The 22,500-nt window shown below is 45.2% G+C and overlaps 1 protein-coding gene across 5 annotated transcripts in view; it reads left to right on the plus strand.

The window, feature by feature from the left end:
• The window catches only part of LOC110485783 (SH3 and PX domain-containing protein 2A), a 115,210-nt gene that overhangs the window by 9,885 nt on the left and 82,825 nt on the right, over positions 1–22,500 (plus strand). For all 5 annotated transcript variants that reach the window (XM_090195861.1, XM_090195863.1, XM_090195862.1 and 2 more), the window contains exons 2-3: positions 1,285–1,365; positions 18,398–18,473. In XM_090195861.1, coding sequence (XP_090051987.1) covers positions 1,285–1,365; positions 18,398–18,473 — 157 coding nt within the window. The remainder of the gene's footprint in view (positions 1–1,284; positions 1,366–18,397; positions 18,474–22,500) is intronic.

Consider the following 22,500-nt stretch of genomic DNA (forward strand, 5'->3'; position numbering starts at 1 on the left):
GGGATTAGGGAAACACCTGTGTCTGACTTCACAAGGGGAACTTGATTTTCAATGGCCAACATATCATGAGGTGATTTTCCTCTATAGGCATAGTGAAGATGGCGATATTTCATGAGGTTTATTGCTCCTATATTGACAAGTCGACGACATTTAGTGCTCAAAGTGCAACCATAGGCCTACTTCATTTAGCCTATGTGGATGGCTGACAAAATCTTACTTGACTGTCCATTTTTTTTGTTTTTTTTGTGTGAATTTTACCCCCTTTTCTCCCCAATTTCGTGGTATCCAATTGTTAGTAGTTACTATCTTGTCTCATCGCTACAACTCCCTTACGGGCTCGGGAGAGACGAAGGTCGAAAGCCATGCGTCCTCTGAAACACAACCCAACCAAGCCGCACTGCTTCTTAACACAGTGCGCATCCAACCCGGAAGCCAGCCGCACCAATGTGTCGGAGGAAACACTGCGCACCTGGCGACCCGGTCAGCGTGCACTGCGCCCGGCCCGCCACAGTAGTCCCTAGTGCGCGATGAGACAAGGATATCCCTACCGGCCACAAACCCTCCATAACCTGGACGATGCTCGGCTAATTGTGCGTCGCCCGACGGACCTCCCGGTCGCGGCAGGCTGCGACTGAGCCTGGGCGCGAACCCAGAATCTCTGGTGGCACAGCTAGCACTGTGATGCAGTGCCCTAGACCACTGCGCCCCGATTGTCCATTTTTTGACAATGGCTGTTTTTGTTAGCAATATTTTCCCTGATTTTGAGTGAACATCAGATGTAAACATGTTTGACATGTTATGATTATGAAGTATATGGAAACTCTATGAACTTAAACAAATAGTGTGTTTTTGTAGTAGAGGTTGAGCTGAGAACAATGAAGCCAAATGGCCAATGGTATAGGTTTGGGACTTAACCTCAATGTCCTCAGCACTATAGCATATTAGAACTGTGAAAGGCTATGTTCAGCAGCAGTTAGCCTTGATTTTAACAGTCACGTTTCAAACGTATGTTTGTTGCTTGCTATTTTGTGACTTCAAATAGCCATTTCACCAGATATATCCTACTGTATATTGGCACAACACTACGTCTGTAGATATCCATCATAAAGGCCCAACCCATTCAATGGGTAGAGAAGGTGAATGAGATCACCATGATGTTCACCTGCTATTACACCTTGACAGATATATGTGCGTGCCATTGATCTTTGAAGTGCAGGGGTTGTTGCCTTGGTGTGCCGTGTGTCGGGCCCACAGTGTTAACCATGCGCTCTTCTCTCATTGCAGGTGTATCTCATCAATGTCACATACTCTGACAACACCTCCCACATAATCTACAGGAGATACAGCAAATTCTTTGACCTTCAGGTAATGTTGACTCTCTCCTTATTCTCTATTATTCATTAAAAACTGCACTGCTATTCTCCACACATGGTTGAGTCAATGAATCAATGTGAGTTTTAGTAATTAGTCTGGGAGTGGGGGAGCGGTACGGTCTGTATCTCTTGTAGCCTCAGAGATGCAGTAGTACTACAACACACACACGCATGCGTACGCACGCACACACACACACACACACACACACACACACACACACACACACACACACACACACACACACACACACACACACACACACACACACACACACACACACACACACACACACACACACATCTCTGCCTTGGCCCCGAAACGTCAAGGAGCTGCCAGGCTGTTTTATAGTACAAGAGAAATCCACATGGAAGTCAATTTAATGTACTGTAGCATGTTTTATAGCGGCCTGCCGAGGGACTCTCAGGTGATGTGTGTGTGTGCGTGTGTGCGTGTGTGTGTGGTGACTGTTGGAACGTTTCACATATCAGCTTACCTGACTCTTATGTTTAACATACCAAAACTACCCTTCAGTTTAGACCTGTATTTTCTTTGGAATGGGAGCTGGGCTGCTGCAGTAAAAACCCTGCAGGTTAAGGATATTCTGTGTGTGTGTGTGTGTGTGTGTGTGTGTGTGTGTGTGTGTGTGTGTGTGTGTGTGTGTGTGTACATACACCCTCTTACATCCCCGCTCTTTGCAAGCTGATAGGCAGAGTAGCAGCATAGGTCTTGTGGTCTCCTGATCATTCTGGTCAATATGAAAGAGACGTACATAGAGAAAGACTTGGGTTGATCTCAATAGCTTTAGTGTGCAGCCTGACAGGAAATGATGTTTCAATCAGGGGAGGAAGGTTCCTACCCTCAAAGGTCCCATTGATAACCAGTGGGTGCAACGGAAAATAGCCTCCCCATTGGAAGTGATTACTCCCAATGTGTAATAAAGAAAAGGTAGAACAATAAACAGGGTTGACTGAGGAAGTTTGTATCTTGGTTCCTCTGCTGAAATGTAGACTATGAGGAGATATAGGTGAGCACACACACTCATATACACACACACCGCATGCACGCACACGCACGCACGCACACACACACCGCACGCACACGCACACACACACCGCATGCACGCACGCACACACGCACATGCACACACACACAAACACACACACACACACTACGAGGGGTTCAAATTGCTGCTTGGGAGTTAATGGCCTCTAATGGGTTGTGGATGGTTTCACACAGAACCACTCAGTCACCAACAGAAAGATTGATTTTGTTAGCTTTTCTGATTGAGAGGGCAGAGGTCCTCAGACTAGGTGGAGAGTCCAAACGTCCCCTAGACTAAGGCTATAGTTTATTGTGTTGTCAAAGAAAGCAGCATTCACAACCAAATGCATTTATTTATTCAACCTTTATATATGCAGGTTTGTCTCACTGACATACAGTGTTTTGCAAGAGAGACCTTGATATAGGCTAATAATGACTCACTTTCAGTCTAGCACATCTGGCTATGCAACTGTTAATATAGCTGGCAATGAGCATCTCTTAATGTCGTTGATAGACACAAGAGTAGGTCAAGTTGCCCCTAACCACTCGTCCAGGGTCAGATGTTTCTTTAAATCCTCCTGAAGTTTAGGTGTTTGGGATATGATACTCTGATCCTAGATCTGTGGTTACTTAAGGGCACAACTTCTACTTCAAAGCTGAGACACACGGCTGTAGTCAGAGAGACTACCATTGGCAACAACCATGGCTCTTCTCTCAATACTCTCACACAGGGGGATGTGGTTAACTATTAACTAAGCCCTTATGCCAGGAGAAAGGATATACACTGGAAATGTCTGTCTTTCATCTCTCCGTCTCTTTCATCTGTCTGTTCCATCCCTCTTTTTCGCCCTGTTGTTTCTAGACAGAACTGGAGCCTCTCTTGTTTAGTAAACATGTATCTGGTCCAAAGAGAGCAGACTTTGCAAACCCTGGATGGGCAGCACCTGTCTATATCCACAGGCAGGAGCTGCCCAACTCTTACTCACAACAGCTGACGTCATGGTTTTAGAGGGCGGGAGCTAGTTGACTTTGGCTCAGATGGTTACAGTGTGGTGTGGAGAAGGCCAGCGGTGTGGGTTCAGTTCCAGCTCGGGCCACAGGCACGGACTGTGTGCTCCCTGTAAGTTGCTTTGGATGAATGTGTCCACCAAAATGACCAACTACTGTGAGGGTGGAGAGTTCCAAGCCGTGTAGGTCGACAGAAGCACCAGAAGTAGCTAGCACTCTGTACGCGTGTGGAATATCCCATGACCTTTGATCTCTGACCTCTTGAAGGTAAAGGGTTTGGTGTATTGGTGACACAGGACCAGAGTGTAGCATAAATAAAGATATTTGGCCTCGGTTGAATGGGTAAGGTAATACACCCCTTAATTGCATTTAGAGTACACTGTAATGTGTTTTCTAACTCGGTGAGTTTATGAATGCATTAAGGCACTGGTAACAGGATATATATTAGTGCTAGTGGGTTCCCACTGTAGTCTTTGTGTGCGTGTGCTTGTGTGTGTGTGTGCGTGTGTGTGTGTGTGTCGCCAATGCAGAGAAGAAGCTATTAACTGGTAATAGAGAGACCATTCATTTCAAATGATACTAGAATCTCACAACAGGGAACCATCTCCTACTTATTATTTCCCCCCAATTTCTCAGCTTCAATGAAAGGGTTGGTCATTTTTGACAGGGCAGAGGAGAGTAGTCTCTCTCTCTCTTTAATTCTCTCACCTCTCTCCTCTCTCCTCTCTCACTTTCTCTCGCATTCTTTCTCTTTATTTATCTCTCTCATCTCTTCTCTCTGTCTTTCTTTCTCTTTATTTATCTCTCTCATCTCTTCTCTCTGTCTTTCTTTCTCTTTATTTATCTCTCTCATCTCTTCTCTCTGTCTGTCTTTCTTTCTCTTTATTTATCTCTCTCGCTCTCTCGCATTATTTCTCTTTATTTATCTCTCTAACTCTCTCTCTCTATCTCTCACGCTTTCTCTCGCTCTCTTGCTTTCTTTCTCTTTAATTTATCGCTCTCTCTCTCTCTCTCTCTCTCTCTCTCTCTCTCGCTCTCTCTCAATTTAGGGGGTTTATTGGCATGTAAACACATGTTTACATTGCCAAAGCAAATGAAATCGATAATAAACAAAAGTGAAATAAACAATAAAAAATGTATGGTAAACTTTACACTCACAAAAGTTCCAAAAGAATAAAGACGTTTCAAATGTCAAATTGTGTCTATATGCAGTGTTGCAAGTACAAAAGGGAAAATAAATCAACTTAAATATGGGTTGTATTTACAATGGTGTTTGTTCTTCACTGGTTGCCCTTTTCTTGGGGAAATAGGTCACACATATTGCTGTTGTGATGGCACAGTGTGGTATTTCACCCAATAGATATGGGAGTTGATCAAAATTGGATTTAAAAAAAATAATATTTGTGGATCTGTGTAATTTGATTCTTTCCAATGTGTCAACTAATTATCTTTTTGTTTTCTCATGATTTGGTTGGGTCTAATTGTGTTGCTGTCCTGGGGCTCTGTGGGGTCTGTTTGTGTTTGTGAACAAAGCCGCTTCATTTTAAGTGGTTGTAGAATTTAACAGCTCTTTACTGGATTTTGAAAATGAGCATGTATCGGCCTAATTTTGCTCTGCATGCATTATTTGGTGCTTTACGTTGCACACACAGAATCTTTTTGCAGAGTTCAGCATGCAATCTCAATTTGGTGTTTTTCCCATTTTGTGAATTCTTGGTTGGTGAGCGGACCCCAGACCTCACAACCATAAAGGGCAATGGGTTCTGTAACTGTATCAAGTATTTTTTGCCAGATCCTAATTGTCAAATTGTATGTTCCTTTTGATGGCATAGAAGGCCCTTCTTGCCTTGTCTCTCAGATCGTTCACATATTTGTGGAAGTTACCCCTCTCTCTCTCTCTCTCTCTCTCCCTCTCTCTCTCTCTCTCTCTCTCCCCATCTCTCTCTCTTTATTTATTTCTCTCTCTATCTCCTTCTTTGTCTGTCTTTTCTCTAACGTTCCTTTTCAGTAGTTCAGTTTGGGTTATGTGAGTCCAGAATTGAAAGATTCATTTTTTCTCTCACTTCACCTGAGAAGTGGACAACAGGGCACGGGATGGAAAGACAGAGATGAGATTGGATGGAAAGAGAGGGATGAGATTAGGTGGAAAGAAAGAAAGAAAGAAAGAAAGAAAGAAAGAAAGAAAGAAAGAAAGAAAGAAAGAAAGAAAGAAAGAAAGAAAGAAAGAGGGACTGTTGTGGGGTGAGTGAATGGAACGACACAATCAGTTCCAAGAGGAAGAAAATACTTTTTTTCCCAGAAAAAACACACTCACTTCCGCACTTCATACTTAGCTTGACTTGATATATTTAGAGTTAAACACTTCTAACTACTTAACATGTAGTGTAAATAAGTCCCCTCTAGTCTGTGGGAAATTGTACCTTCCATTGCTCTCAAACTCATTTCTGTACCTTCCCACATCCTGTTGATTCCAGTTCTGACCAGTTAGTCAACTACTCTGTTTCCAGGCGTCTGAAAGGAAACCAGTTGGAACAGGAACTAAGTTTGCCCATGGGCACTGGGAAGGCCAAATACATTGATGGGGGCTTCTATTGCCTCTTATACCAGCTTTATAGTAATAGTGACACTGAAAACCCCTTTAATCCGACATATATCTTCAACATATCAACACTCGCAAGTTTTAGTTTAGGTTGTGATTAGTACGTGGAGTTTTTCCCAGGTAGGACAAAGTCCCTTCCCTAATGATGAGTAGCCCCTGTCATTTGAGGAACCTCTGAGGCATCTGTGAATGGGCCTGTGTTCCTTCAGTCTGGCACAAGGCTGGTATTTTATAAAAACCCTTCTGAAGGAGGGAACTAACAGACTGACTGATGTTTTTATGAGACTCTCCTCCGTTTTGTATTCCTCTCCACGTCCCTCTCTTTCCTCTGTTCGCAAGTCTCTCTGACTGACCATGCCTTCTGACGGAATATTTAGCTTTCGGAATGTTAATGCTAGGACTGACGTTTGACAAATATTTCTCCGTTGAATATTTGAGATTGTGTATTGATAAAAAACATATGGATATTCACATATTTTGCCTTGCATTCCACTTACGTCGTCAAATTCCACTTGCATAGTTGATATATTTTATGCTCTTTGAAAAACATTCACAAAAGCCTACTGTGTAGCCAGGACCGAGGCAGCCCATATTCAATTCAACTCCACTCAGTAAATTATACAGTATCCCTCTGCCAGAGCTTTCAAAACGAAGGTCGCCCAAAAGTAGAATCCCTTACCCTCGGACCGTTTGATTGAAACACATCTAGACCACAAAGCAATATTGATATGCCATCTCCAAGGATGGACGGCTGAATAGCTTCAGCGCCCTCAGCCCCCTCGTTCCCATCGGGCCTCTCGTCCTTGTGGGTGCTCTTTGGATGTTCTGTACTGTGCTGCTGCGCTAGGCAAGGCTAGGCTGGGCTATAAGGCTTCCCATTGTCTGGGGGTCAGGAATAAAGGACTACTTTATGAGCCCAGAGTGGAGAAAGAAGGAGGGAGGGAGAGAGAGAGCGAGAGAGAGCCATAGGGAGATAGAGCGAGATGGTGAGGGATCAAATCGAATTGTATTTGTCACATGCTTTGTAAACAACGGGTGTAGGCTGACAGGGAAATGCTTACTTACCGGTCCTTTTCCAACAATGCAGAGTTAAAGATTAAAAAAAGAAAGAAAAAAGGAAATAGAAATAGTGACACTAAAATCACTGTAAATAACGAATAACAACGAGTAAAAATAACAAATCAAATCCAATTTTATTGGTCACATACACATGGGTAGCAGATGTTAATGCGAGTGTAGTGAAATGCTGGTGCTTCTAGTTCCAACAGTGCAGTAGTATCTAACAAGCCATCTAACAATCCCCCAACAACTACCTAATACACACAAATCTAAAGTGATGGAATAAGAATATGTACATATAAATATATAAACATGACTATATACAGGGAGTACCAGTACCGAGTCAATGTGCAGGGGTACGAGGTAATTGAGGTAGCTATGTACACTACCTGTCAAAAGTTTTAGAACACCGGCTCATTCCAGGGTTTTTCTTTACTTTTACTATTAAACTACATTGTAGAATAATAGTGAAGACATCAAAACTATGAAATAACACATATGGAATCATGTAGTAACCAAAAAAGTGCTAAACGAATCAAAATCTATTTTAGATTTGAGATTCTTCAAATAGCCACCCTTTGTCTTGATGACAGCTTTGCACACTCTTGGCATAAGTATAAAATATATTTTGATTTGTTTAACACTTTTTTGGTTACTACATGATTCCATATGTGTTATTTCATAGTTTTGATGTCTTCACTATTATTCTACAAAGTAGAAAATAGTAAAAATAAAGAAAAACCCTTGAATGAGTAGGTGTTTTAAAACGTTTGACCGGTAGTGTACATATAGGTAGGGGTAATGTGACTAGGCAACAGGATAGATAATAGACAGAAGCAGCAGCGTATGTGGTGAGTGTGAAAGTGTGTGTGTGTGTGTGTGCCATCAGTATGCATGTGTATGTGTGTGTTGGAGTGTCAGTGTAAGCATGTGTGAGTGTGTGGCTATAGTCCACTTTGTGTGCATAGAGTCAGTGCAAGAGAGGTAGTGTGGGTAGCTATTTGATGAGCTATTTAGCAGTCTTGTTTAGTCTTTTGGCTTGGGGGTAGGAGCTGTCGTGCCTTCTTCACAACTGTGTGGGTGTGTACGGACCATGATGGATCCTTAGCGATGTGGGACACAGAGGAAACTTGAAGCTCTCGACCCGCTCCACTACAGCCCCATCGATTTGGATGGAGGCGTGCTCGGCCCTCTGTTTCCCGTAGTCCACGATCAGCTCCTTTTGTCTTGCTGACGTTGAGGGAGAGGTTGTTGTCCTGGCACTACGCTGCCAGGTGTCTGCCCGCCTCCCTCCTCCCTGTAGACTGCCTCATTGGCGTCGTGTCGTCAGCAAACTTAAGGATGGTGTTGGAGTGAGAGAGACCCAGGTTGGAGTGTTTTTCACCGGCGGGATAGGGAAGACACCTACATGTCAGCCACAGGCGCTGTTCTTGTGCTTTGTGCTTTGCGCCTCTGGCGTACAATCGGGCACTTCACAGGACCGAACGGCACGGGTCTTCGCTCAGGTCGGGATGGAGGGGGAAATATGTAGCTGTTTCCCACAGACTTGGCACAAGGGCTTAGGAGAGAGAGCTAAATTTAGGATGAATAAACGGAGTTCAGTCCGTTTGTGGGACTTTTCATTGTGGCCCAAAGCTCACACTGTGGCTAAGCTGAGGGAGAGAGAGAGGTAGAGGGGGCGCTGGAGGGAAAGAAAGAGAGAGGAGAGAGAGACCCACCCAGCCTTCGTTGTTTAGGTTAGCAGCACTAGTGTTTCACTACTCTGTGGGTGTGTGGAGGAGAAGGAGATTTCTGTGTGACTGCTTTGTGTTCTCTGTGAAGAGGTTGAGAGCCCCTTGTGAAGGACTGGAAGTCATTGCGTGTGTGCGTGTGCATGCGCGTGCGTGTGTGTGTGTGTGTGTACATACGTGTGTGCACACACAAAACAGCAGTAGCTGGAGTCAGTCAATCCAGAAATGTGATATTAACAAATGGAGTATCCCCTTTGACAGTTTTGACAGTTACATTTTCAGCAGCTCCCAATTAAGAAGTGCCAGGAATAAGAGTGTGTGTGCATGTGTGTGTGTGTGTGCGTGTGCGTGCGTGTGTGGCAGAGAGAATCCTTGCCTGTTTGCCTGTTTCTATCTTTATACACTATAGGTGGGTGTGTGTGTGTGTGTGTGTGTGTGTGTGTGTGTGCATAACACATACAGTATGTACACCACTGTGTGTGCCTGCTTGTCAGTTTCACACTCCAGTCTCTCATTGCCCTCCAACACTCTTTTGATCGAGTCATATATTTCCAATGTCTTGCACCGGTCCAACAGCTCTTTCCTGTTTACTTCTCCCATCTAACCACCTGTTATTAGAAGATATATGGCCGCTGAAAGACTTGGTCTGTAGCTGCCTGGCTATCTCTCTCTCTTCCTCCCTCTTTTTCCCTTCTTCTCCCTCTCTCCCTGTCGCTCTCCCTTTTTTCTCTTTCTCTCTCTTTCTCTACTCTTTCTCTCTCTCTCTCTCTCTCCCCTCCCTCCCTCTTCTCCTTTCTTCTCTCTGTCTCTGTCTCTGTCTCTGTCTTTCTCGCTCTCTCTGTCTCTCTCTCTCTCTCTCTCTCTCTCTCTCTCCCTCCCTCCCTCTTTCCCCCTTCTTCTCTCTCACTCCTTCTCTGTCACACTCCCTTCTCTCACTCCCTCTCTGTCACTCTCTCTTTCTCTCTCCCTTTCTCACTCTCTCTCTCTCTCTCTCTCTATATATATATATATATAATTACAGGCCTCCATAAAAACACTTGAAAGGTTTTTCCCTTAAACATCAATAGCTAGTGCTATGGCTTGCAGAGTGAAGACTGTCAAGGTTTCACAGAAATGTCCTTTTGGATTTGATAAATAATACTCTTTTTATTGGAGGAAGGTACGTCTCTTTGTCCGAGAACACATTGTGTATACGGTTTTCAGTTTGCAGGGCAGTCGCAGTGGATAGACATTATACAGAGTTGAAGGTTGGTTGGAGAAATTGCATTGTTGTGGCCGTGACCTCTGAGTATAGTATGAAATAGCAGGGTTACATTTACAGCTACACCTCAGACAATGTGGCTAACAGGAAATGGAATACATACCCATACATTAATAGGGTTTGTCCTGATCAGGTCAAAGGTTCAGGATCACACCCATATAGGCTACAGGTACAATACTTTAGAGAAGCGATCATGAACTAGATTCAGCCACGGGCCGATTTTGTCTTGAGCAGATGGTCGGGGGGGCCTGAACATAATTACAAATCATTTGTAGACTGCAAATTGACCGCAAGAAGCCCAAACAGATATAATATTTGACTAAAACATCATCATTTCGAACCTTGCTTACATTTGAATACGATCACATATACTGAGTATACAAAACATTAGGAACAGCGTCCTAATGCAACAGTTTGTCAGGGCGTGGACTCTGGTGTCGGAAGCGTTCCACAGGGAATGCTGGCCCATGTTGACTCCAATGCTTCCCACAGTTGTGTCAAGTTGGTTGGATGTCCTTTGGGTGGTGGACCATTCTTGATACACACTGGAAACGGCTGAGCCTGAAAAACCCTGCGCTGTCATAGTTCTTGACACAAACCGGTGTGCCTGGTACCTACTACCGTTCAAAGGCACTTAAATATTTTGTCTTGCCCGTTCACCCTCTGAATGGCAGACATAGACAATCCGTGACTCAATTGTATCAACGCTTTAAAAAAAAATCCTTCTTGAACCCGTCTCCTCTCCTTCATCTACACTGATTGAAGTGGATTTAACAAGTGACATCAATAAGGGATCATAGGTTTCATCTGGATTCACCCGGTCAGTCTGTGTCATGGAAAGAACAGGTGTCCTTAATGTGTTGTACACTCAGTGTATATCTCTTTATTATGCGTGGGAATACTTTGGTGCAGATTTCCAAAATTAAAATCACTTATATATAATCACGTATATGAATGTTTTATTGCTCAGAAACCTTGGAGGGCCGAATACAACAACCCGCAGGCCAGATTCGGCAGGTGGGGAACCCTAGTTAACTCTGGGTTGACATATAAAACCACAAAGGACCTCTGTATGACGTGTCTCATGCCACTTCCCTGGTATCCTATCCTCCTTTGCTATAGGTAGGTTAGCGGACCAGGTGTCCTTCTATGCTATTGTAATAGCAATAGCTCCTCTCCAGCCTCCAGACAAACCCTTGGCTAGTGTTAATGAACAACGGTTCAGTAAACAGCAGTCCTGTCTGTCTGTCAGTACACGGCTTCTCATCACTACCTCGTCAGCCTGGAACGGCCCTGAACCTGGCTTCTCACACAGTGGTTCACAACATTAGTTATAATCCGTCTCTCTCTCTCTCTCTCTCTCTCTCTCTCTCTCTCTCTCAAATTCAAATTCAAATTCAAGCTGCTTTATTGGCATGAAAAACATTGTGTCAATATTGCCAAAGCAACAATGTATACAATATACATTGTAACAAAATTGTAAATGATAGCAAATAATAAAATGGTAGTAAATAATAATACAAAAATAAATACAATAAAATGGTAACAGTCTACAGTAAACATTAATAATTATAGTAATAACAATAATAGTAATAATAAGTAAGTTACTGTTTACTATGCAGATGTTATTATTCAGTGTCCCTCAGGCTATGGCAGGAAAATACATATTTGGCTGCAAGAGGAGCCATTGCTCCTTCGCCCATGAGTATTCTTAGTTTTTCCTCTGGGTTCAATTTGTAAAAATGTGGAATATATGTAGTCATTTCTGTGAATGGATGAATAATGTGAATAATGAATCTCTTTGTGAGGAATATTTATCACAGTAAAGGAGAAAGTGCATCTCTGTCTCTACCTCCCCTGTCTCTCTCTCTCTCTCTCTCTCTCTCTCTCTCTCTCTCTCTCTCTCTCTCTCTCTCTCTCTCTCTCTCTCTCTCTCTCTCTCTCTCTCTCTCTCTCTCTCTCTCTCTCTCTCTCTCTCTCTCTCTCTCTCTCTCTCTCTCTCTCTCTCTCTCTCTCTCTCTCTCTCTCTCTCTCTCTCTCTCTCTCTCTCTCTCTCTCTCTCTCTGTCGTTCTTTCTCATTTCCGGTCTCTTTCCTTTCTTGTTTTGCTCTTAATGGAGAGGGAATTTTCAGCTAATCCGAGGCCCACTCCACCTACAGGTCAAATGCATTAGCTTACGCACAGCTCGGGGCTAGAGACTTTTGAGGATGGTGGTCTTGTGAGGATTTGTGTGTGTGTGTGTGTGTGTGTGATGTATCGCTGGTGCTCATCCCAATTACCCAGCCAATCTTTCTATTACAGATGATCCAATTCCACTCTCTCTCCTCTCTCTCTGGCTTTCCCCCTCAAATCGGATTACATCTGATGGGGATAGACAGGGAGAGCTTTGAGGAAAGATCTTCAGTTCAGGTACAATATCCCTTCCAGAAATACTCTGACAAAAACACTACTTTCCATGAAACCTTCGTTTATAAAGGTATTTTGCGGGACATACGCGTTCAAGATAGCAGCTGGCATTCTCAACCGTGTCCTATGACCAGATTCTCAACTCTGCCCCACTTTTCATTTGAACTATATTGTCTTATAATAAAATAGACCTTGTGGAAAGGAGAAAAATGCAACCTCTGTCAGGAGTCTCATTTCCCCTCCACGCCCTTGGGAGTGCGGGCAGAGTGTACGGGGCACACGCCAGGGGCGCTGGCATCCCTTCCTGCTGCCTCTCCCTCTGGGCTTGTGGTCTGGCCACGTGGCTCAAAGTTTGTCCTGATTCCAAGCATGGAAACTCTGAGAATGTTGGCTGAGTGCTAGGCTAATTTAGGTACCGTTACAGGGCTGAGGGCTCTCTCTCGCTCTCTCTCTCTCTCTCTCTGCACTCAACTGTAAGATGGCTGGCCTATTCTTTTACCTTTAACTGAAGCAGAAAGCTGCAGTTGGTAACCTGAAGCCATGTTCTTCGTGCTTTGGTGGGGTTTGTGCCCAATGGCCACAGAAGAAGAGGATGTTCTGGATCAAGGGTAGAGTTAGTTGTGGTCAGAAAGAGGGTGGCAGGGTTACTGGAAAACTACCGTCAAAGCTTTCAGGATTGACAGCAACATTTACTACCATAACTACATTGATTTCAGACCCCTTGTCTCGAGTGCCAACCTTCTCACAGTAAGAGAGTGAAACATGATACTGGTTTTGTTTCTCACAGTATTTAAGTAATGTACTCTGATGGGAAGGGTTGCCTTGGTTTCATTGCAGTAGATACACACGGCAACTAAAATAGCTATTCCTCGACTTAATGCCTTTAAATTAGGAGCCGAGATGCAGAGAAACTCAAACCACTGCACTTTTCCCCCTTCTCTACTCCAGTGTTTATTTCAGTGTTTCTCTCGAGTTCTTTCATCCCATGGGCTCATGCGTTCTCGAGCACTGCGTGAAGTAGAATTACCGCAAGACAAGAGTTCACCTGTGTGTTATAGTGTACAGATCTAGACCCAAAGATCCGTTGGGTCTTTCCAGTTCCCACGGTTGTGTAATAAAGCCTACAAAAGCGTGTTAATGACTTGCTCCAAAACTACGGCACCAAGCCTTGGGATACAGTAAGCTTGAAATTCCAACCCCTGGATCCCATTCCCGTTCCAATCCATGGTATGATGATGGTGGGCTTCCTAAGACTTCCATGGCCTTTCCCTGGAGTCTTGTTCCAGGCCAAGGCCGGATCTGGTGTCTGGAAGCTGGAAGAGGAGAGCTGGAGCTGGGAGTGATAGACGTTACCACATCTAAGCACCTGTTGCCTTGGGACTGGGGAGCTTCACGTGGAACCTACAGGGTTATAACCTAACAACACTCTCAATTGACTTTACCAGAATATAGCCAATTTCTCCACTAACTCGAATCCATACATCACCTCACCCCCTTCTGAAATGGGTTAATACATGTTCCATCAAGACACCTGGAGGCACCGAGCTGTGATTTGTTGAGATCGAATGCCAAGGTTTCAATTTATATATAGAGCCGCAACTGTGAATGATTGTGGTTGGAGGGAGCACTAGCTCGCTATTCGCTAACCCCTGTTCCCCCGGATCCAGACATCTGTCTCTAGAAACTCAATACCCCGGGCCACTAATGCATGTCCAGACTTGATTCATGTTGTCCATTCGTTTCCTCAGTCGGTCTGTCTTTTGTGTGGATATTGCGCTGGAGTGGTATAGCCTGATCCCAGATCTGTTTGTGCTGTCTTGCCTAACTCACATGGCCAATATCACAAGGTAGCACAAACAGATCTGGGACCAGGCTGGTCGTGGCAGGATTAAGAAGGAATAAGGGAAGAACCTGTGTTCTGTTCTGGCAATACTAGACAGGCAAAATATAAATTAGTTTGAACCCTTCCCTCCCTCCCCCTTCAGCCCCCTTTTATTGCCTGACTTGTTTACACCAACATGTCTTGTAATTAGTGGATTAAAGTTGCTAGAGAGAGAGAGAGTCCAGGGCTGCATCTCACACGGCACCCTATTCCCTTCATAGTGCACCACGTTTGACCAGGGCCCAAAAGGCTCTGGTCAAAAGTAGTGCAATGTACAGTATAGGGAGGAGTGTACCATTTGGGCCGCAGGCAAGGAAATAAATGACCACCATTTCAAGCTACAAATACTCACTATGTTGACATTACACTGAGTAAATCTGACTGCTGCTGATTGTTTAGAGTTGGTTTGATTCTCAGTGGAAACATGTGATCATTGCCGTGGAAATGGTGGGATCACATGGTTCTTCAGTGTTATATGGGTCGTGAGTTTGTTTCATAAGTGGGGAGCTGCTAAGTGTGTGTGTGTGTTTCTTTGTGTACTTGTGCGTCTATCTGTGTGCGACTGTGTGTTCTGCCACTGAGCTCTGTCATCTGTGTGGTTCAACCAAGGGTAGCTCCTCTTGAGTCACTCTTCACAGGTCACATGATTGTCAACAGGAAGTGATGCGTGTCCATGCGCGCGCGTGCGCTCTCTCTCTCTCTCTCTCGCTCTCTCTCTCTCTCTCTCAATTCGATTAAATTCAAAGGGGCTTTTATTGGCATGGGAAACATATGTTTACATTGCCAAAGCAAGGGAATAAACAATAAACAAAAGTGAGAATAAACACATTTAACAACATCAACAAAAAACTATTAGAAATGAACAGTAAACATTGCACTCAAAAAGGTTTAAAGAAGATAAATACATATATCAGCCATGTCCAGTGTTTCACAATGTGCAAATGTTCCTCTCTCTCTCTCTCTCTCTCTCTCTCTCTCTCTCTCTCTCTCTCTCTCTCTCTCTCTCTCTCTCTCTCTCTCTCTCTCTCTCTCTCTCTCTCTCTCTCTCTCTCTCTCTCTCTCTCTCTCTCTCTCTCTCTCTCCCCCTCTCTCTCTCTCTCTCTCTCTCTCTCTCTCTCTCTCTCTCTGATACAAAGCGGACTATTTCACTTAAATCCCAACTCATTCCCACAACTCCATACATGGCGTGCCTATTATAAGCCACTGTGCATGATATGAAGAGGGGCCTGCTGCAGCTGTGGGCCGTAGCCTACAATGTTATCCATATTCAAAGCACATTTCCAACACCAACGCCTTGTTACACTGCACCTCGGATTTCACAAGCAGTGCCGGGTTCACGTGCTAGTCGGAACTGTTGAAGCTAGGGTTCTAAATGTCTTTATGCGACCAATAACATTTGATTTGATTTGACTAGGGAACTCAGAAATGTACGTCTTACTGACTGGTGGTAGTTATATACGTTCAACCAGTTAGCAGGTCGGACATTTCGGAGTTTCCGTTTTTTCCCGACTAGCATGTGAATGCAGCCATAAGGTCCTCATAGCAGAGTTGGCGTAGGGATATATGGTGTCGAATTCATAGAGATACTCACTGACAATAGAGGAAGAGACACATTCTGTGTGTCTCTTTTTTCCGCCCTGACTCCTCTAATAGTGGTCCAGAGCCTCACAGCCTTATCCAATCAGAACGCTTCAGAACACTCACACTCATTCTCTCTAGGCTGGTTACCAAGGAGACAGAGTCAGGTCTGAGAAGTAGAGTAGCTACAGCCATAGTCCCAGTTGGTATTAGATAGAACGTTGCGGCCCTGCTCGCCTGTGGGGGAAACAACCGGTGGTTACCTAGGTTACCCCATTGGCTCACAGCAAATACTTGACCTTTTTCAGACGCAATTTTCTTGTTGTCTGCGTGTTTTAGTCAATTACAAAACTACATTTTTAGAAAAGTACAAGATGTCTAAAGATGACTTTTCAACATTGCCTGCTCCCGAACGTTCTCACTACGTAGAAAAACATAATATTGTAGGGTTCCCTCTCGCCACTTTTCGTGATGGCACTAGCAGCCACGCGAGTGAGTGGACTATACAGCTACAAGTAATGAGTGGAGTTACAAACGGACTTCATCAAGCAAGTTAAATGTCTTACCTGTGATGAAATGTTTCCCACAGACATAGGTACGTGCATCCTACTTGGACACGAGGATCCCACATTTCCCACTCTCCAACGCCAATTAGCCTGAATCCACAGCACAGCGTTCTTACAACAGGCTCTATTTCCTTACATGGGAGGATAGCGAACCGGAAGTCGGGATGTTTTTCACCTGGTTACATTAAACAGAGCAACTGCTTTTCTACATTTTTTTGTTATTTCTGTATAACAAAAGAATCGACCACAAGGTTGCCTTTTATAGAATGGGGGTAAATTGTTGGGCGTGGGCGAGGAGAATTTCTTGTTGTTATGTGAATACCGACTGGGACTATTGTTCTGAATGAGACTGCGTTCTCGTGTTCTTTTTTCTGCTCCATATCGTCCTGGGATTTTTTATTCCCACCTGTTTTGGTGGTGCCGGAATGAGCTCCCCTCGCCCCTGTTCGGAGAAACAACATTATTCTGTGGTCCCACATGTGCCGATGGGATGGGGAAAACGCGTCTCCGAGAGCCTGCGGTCTGCCCGGGGGGAGGAGGAGAGATGGGGAGAATAAAGGGAGAGTTCTGGGTATTTTAGGGTGAGGGAAGAGGAACGTCAATCGGCTGCAATTTTTTAAAAACATTTACAAGTTTTGAATTTGGTCCAACGAGGCAAACTAGGATCATTTGGATCGAACCACTAATAAACAGAGTGGAGATAGTTAACTTGATTCAGTATGTTGAATGAGGAAATTAGACAACTCAGCAAACTCTTTGCACACACACACACACACACACACACACACACACACACACACACACACACACACACACACACACACACACACACAATAAATACTTTAAATAAATAATTAATAAATAATCCACCAATCAAATTGACATTAAAAAAGGTTCCAAACATTTCAAAGTTCCTGTATGCATGGCACTCAAGGGTACAGACAGCACCTCCTTCTATGCTACGCTTCCCAGGACAGCTGAAACACAGCAGTACCTAGCCTACTGCTTTGCCCTAGTTTTTGTCAGGCCTGCAATCAGGAGGTCGCACACTGCAAGGCTGTGTACGTGGCAGAGACTGCCAAATATAAGCGCCACCAGCTTGCACCTCCACCCGAGGCTGTCCAAGCGTGCCGTGAGGGGCTGGTATTTAAGCAGCTTGTCGGCAAAGGCCTGTTCCATGTAGCCGTCAAATGAGCAGCCCACTTACAAACACACATGCACGCACACACACACACACACACACACACATTTCCCTTATCTTTTCTCTCTCATTCTCTCTCTTCTCTTATTACAGTACATATGCTGCAGACAGTTATAGGCTTCTTCACCCACAGCCCCATTTACGTTTCCTAATCCCTAAATCCCCCCCCTGCATGATTTATTTAGGAGTTGAAATTGGACAAACACAATATGGCCGACACTGCCTGGCATCTCTGACCTCTGCAGTTTGTGTGTGTGTGTGGAAAAAGTACCCCTGTGTGTATGTGTGTGTGTGTGTATGTGTGTGTGTGTGTGTGTGTGCGTGCAGTTCCCTCTAACCCCGGTGTCAGCACTTCTCCTCCCTTGGTACCACGATGGCTTTATGAATAAATCGACTCACATTAACTCCTCTCCACCGCGAGCAGCAAAACACCATGCAGCGTTTGTCCTTGTCCAGCTGGGAATTTAAAATGTGTCCGAGCTTTGATATGATATAATCTCTGATGTTGTGATCGTGGTGGCGGGGAATTTTAAATACTGAGCCCAGCTGTTTCTTTCAATGAAATGAAACACTTTTGAATTCCTCAGTGAGCTGTATTGAGAAGAAGTACATTTGTAAATGTTTGCCAAATATTTCTCTCCCTCTTAATAAATGAATTTAAAAAAAAATGCTCTGTGTGTTGCTCTTTACAGATGCAGATGCTTGACAAGTTCCCAATCGAGGGAGGGCAGAAAGATCCCAAGAAGAGAATCATCCCATTTCTCCCAGGTGAGTCTCCATCATTTCTCCCTGTCCAGTCTCCATCATTTCTCCCAGGTCAGTCTCCATAATTTCTCCCTGTCCAGTCTCCTTCATTTCTCCCAGGTGCGTCTCCATCATTTCTCCCTGTCCAGTCTCCTTCATTTCTCCCAGGTGAGTCTCCATCATTTCTCCCTGTCCAGTCTCCATCATTTCTCCCTTGTCCAGTCTCCATCATTTCTCCCAGGTGAGTCTCCTTCATTTATCCCTGTCCAGTCTCCATCATTTCTCCCTGTCCAGTCTCCATCATTTCTCCCAGGTGAGTCTCCATCATTTCTCCCTGTCCAGTCTCCTTCTTTTCTCCCAGGTCAGTCTCCATAATTTCTCCCTGTCCAGTCTCCATAATTTCTCCCTGTCCAGTCTCCATCATTTCTCCCTGTCTAGTCTCCTTCTTTTCTCCCAGGTCAGTCTCCATCATTTCTCCCAGGTCAGTTTCCATCATTTCTCTCTGTCCAGTCTCCATCATTTCTCCCTGTCCAGTCTCCTTCATTTCTCCCAGGTCAGTTTCCATCATTTCTCCCAGGTCAGTTTCCATCATTTCTCCCTGTCCAGTCTCCATCATTTCTCCCTGTCCAGTCTCCTTCATTTCTCCCAGGTCAGTTTCCATCATTTCTCCCAGGTCAGTCTCCATCATTTCTCCCTGTCCAGTCTCCATCATTTCTCCCTGTCCAGTCTCCTTCATTTCTCCCAGGTCAGTTTCCATCATTTTTCCCTGTCCAGTCTCCATCATTTCTCCCTGTCCAGTCTCCTTAATTTCTCCCTGTCCAGTCTCTTTCATTTATCCCAGGTCAGTCTCCATAATTTCTCCCTGTCCAGTCTCCTTCATTTCTCCCAGGTGCGTCTCCATCATTTCTCCCTGTCCAGTCTCCTTCATTTCTCCCAGGTGAGTCTCCATCATTTCTCCCTGTCCAGTCTCCTTCATTTCTCCCAGGTCAGTTTCCATCATTTCTCCCAGGTCAGTCTCCATCATTTCTCCCTGTCCAGTCTCCATCATTTCTCCCTGTCCAGTCTCCTTCATTTCTCCCAGGTCAGTTTCCATCATTTCTCCCTGTCCAGTCTCCTTCATTTCTCCCTGTCCAGTCTCTTTCATTTATCCCAGGTCAGTCTCCATAATTTCTCCCTGTCCAGTCTCCTTCATTTCTCCCAGGTGCGTCTCCATCATTTCTCCCTGTCCAGTCTCCTTCATTTCTCCCAGGTGAGTCTCCATCATTTCTCCCTGTCCAGTCTCCATCATTTCTCCCTTGTCCAGTCTCCATCATTTCTCCCAGGTGAGTCTCCTTCATTTATCCCTGTCCAGTCTCCATCATTTCTCCCTGTCCAGTCTCCATCATTTCTCCCAGGTGAGTCTCCATCATTTCTCCCTGTCCAGTCTCCTTCTTTTCTCCCAGGTCAGTCTCCATCATTTCTCCCTGTCCAGTCTCCATAATTTCTCCCTGTCCAGTCTCCATCATTTCTCCCTGTCTAGTCTCCTTCTTTTCTCCCAGGTCAGTCTCCATCATTTCTCCCAGGTCAGTTTCCATCATTTCTCTCTGTCCAGTCTCCATCATTTCTCCCTGTCCAGTCTCCTTCATTTCTCCCAGGTCAGTTTCCATCATTTCTCCCAGGTCAGTTTCCATCATTTCTCCCTGTCCAGTCTCCATCATTTCTCCCTGTCCAGTCTCCTTCTTTTCTCCCAGGTCAGTCTCCATCATTTCTCCCTGTCCAGTCTCCATAATTTCTCCCTGTCCAGTCTCCATCATTTCTCCCTGTCTAGTCTCCTTCTTTTCTCCCAGGTCAGTCTCCATCATTTCTCCCAGGTCAGTTTCCATCATTTCTCTCTGTCCAGTCTCCATCATTTCTCCCTGTCCAGTCTCCTTCATTTCTCCCAGGTCAGTTTCCATCATTTCTCCCAGGTCAGTTTCCATCATTTCTCCCTGTCCAGTCTCCATCATTTCTCCCTGTCCAGTCTCCTTCATTTCTCCCAGGTCAGTTTCCATCATTTCTCCCAGGTCAGTCTCCATCATTTCTCCCTGTCCAGTCTCCATCATTTCTCCCTGTCCAGTCTCCTTCATTTCTCCCAGGTCAGTTTCCATCATTTTTCCCTGTCCAGTCTCCATCATTTCTCCCTGTCCAGTCTCCTTCATTTCTCCCTGTCCAGTCTCTTTCATTTATCCCAGGTCAGTCTCCATAATTTCTCCCTGTCCAGTCTCCTTCATTTCTCCCAGGTCAATCTCCATCATTTCTCCCATGTCAGTCTCCATCATTTCTCCCTGTCCAGTCTCCGTCATTTCTCCCAGGTCAGTCTCTCGCCATAGATGGCCATAAGGTCTAATGACATTACATTATCCATAGGGACTTATTGGGGTTTATAAGGAAGTACAGTCTGACTTGAGGCAGACAGACACCACCATGACAGTCAAGTCACCTATAGCGCTGACTCGGCAGGAAGTTACACCGCGTCAGTATCCTGTGTGTGTCAGTATCCTGCTCGTATCGACGCCCCTCCTAGTGTCGTTCATACATTATTCATCTGTCGGTCCATCCAGTTGACTGTCTCTCTGGGTTGCAGCAGCAGGCAGGTGCTGACAGTGTGTGTCTGTCTGATGTGTGGGAGTGAAAGACACACAATGAAAAAGAGATTGAGGAAGAGATGGTGGAACAGAGAGCGAGACAACACTCCTGCTGTGTGAGTGAGAGGCTTCTGTCTGTTTACTGTTTATGTTGGTCAGGCTGTCTTAAAGCCTAATGGAGACCACATGCTCTCTTAGAGCCTGATGGAGACCACATGCTCTCTTAGAGCCTGATGGAGACCACATGCTCTCTTAGAGCCTGATGGAGACCACATGCTATCTTAGAGCCTGATGGAGAGTGGAAACCACATTATCTCTCAGAGCCTGATGGAGACCACATTATCTATCAGAGCCTGATGGAGACCACATTATCTCTTAGAGCCTGATGGAGACCACATGCTCTCTTAGAGCCCGATGGAGACCACATGCTCTCTCAGAGCCTGATGGAGACCACATTATCTCTCAGAGCCTGATGGAGACCACATTATCTCTCAGAGCCTGATGGAGACCACATGCTCCCTTATAGCCTGATGGAGACCGCATGCTCTCAGCCCTCCACCTACCCATGCCTGGCTACCCCGAATGTTTGTTTCGTCTCCACAATGAGTCTGGTATTGACTTCCTCCACGACCCTTCTAGAACGCGAACACATTCGGACTGTCTGATTGGTCCTGTGGCAACCCAGGGGAGTCAGAGGTGAAACTCACAATAAAATAAGACAGAGGGAGACTGCTTTGCGGTGCTCAAACCAAAGTTGTTCTTTAATAAAGGTTGGGGAGAAATACAACTGAAAGGTCTCTCCGGTAACGGGTGGCTCACTGTGTCCGGCTGGGCGGCTCCTCGGACCGCCTGTGTTAATGAATGAGAGAGAGCGAGAGAGAGAGAAAACGATGAGTCCGGGGTTTCAATACATGCTCTCAACTTGTGCCGGGTGGCGCACTGCCCGGGTATGGGTCTTCTTCCTTTGGGGCCAAAGAAAAGGAAGAGAGAGAGTCAAACATCACCTAGTATCTTCTTAGGCGTCTGATCGAGGTGCTTCTCATTCCCACTCCGGTTCTTCTGAGGTGTACCCTCTGCCTGTCTGCCCAAGTCCCCGAGTGACTGCACCTCTACTTATACCCATTTGGAGTAACAAGGGACAGGTGGGACCAATTCCAGGTGCCAATTGGTTGCAGCACCTGGACTGGGTAATATTGGTGTTGATTCACCAGCCCCAGTTGGTGCCTGTAGAGCTGTCCATGGTGCTGACTCACCTTGGCCTGGCAAGCCCTCTGGAGCTGACCAAGGTCCTGCTCCTTCCTTTGTAGCTCCCTGCTGGCCCCCTTGGTTGCCACAGTCCCAGAAGCCGATGGGTTGGGCCCAACACCCCTCGTCGCCGCAAGCGGCCTCTATGATGGCAGGTTCTAGCCGAGGTATGTAGCCAACACATAGCATTGGGAGAATTCAGA

The sequence above is a fragment of the Oncorhynchus mykiss genome, chromosome 13 (genome assembly GCF_057628025.1).
Source record: "Oncorhynchus mykiss isolate SJ-2025 chromosome 13, ASM5762802v1, whole genome shotgun sequence".
Lineage (NCBI taxonomy): Eukaryota > Metazoa > Chordata > Actinopteri > Salmoniformes > Salmonidae > Oncorhynchus > Oncorhynchus mykiss.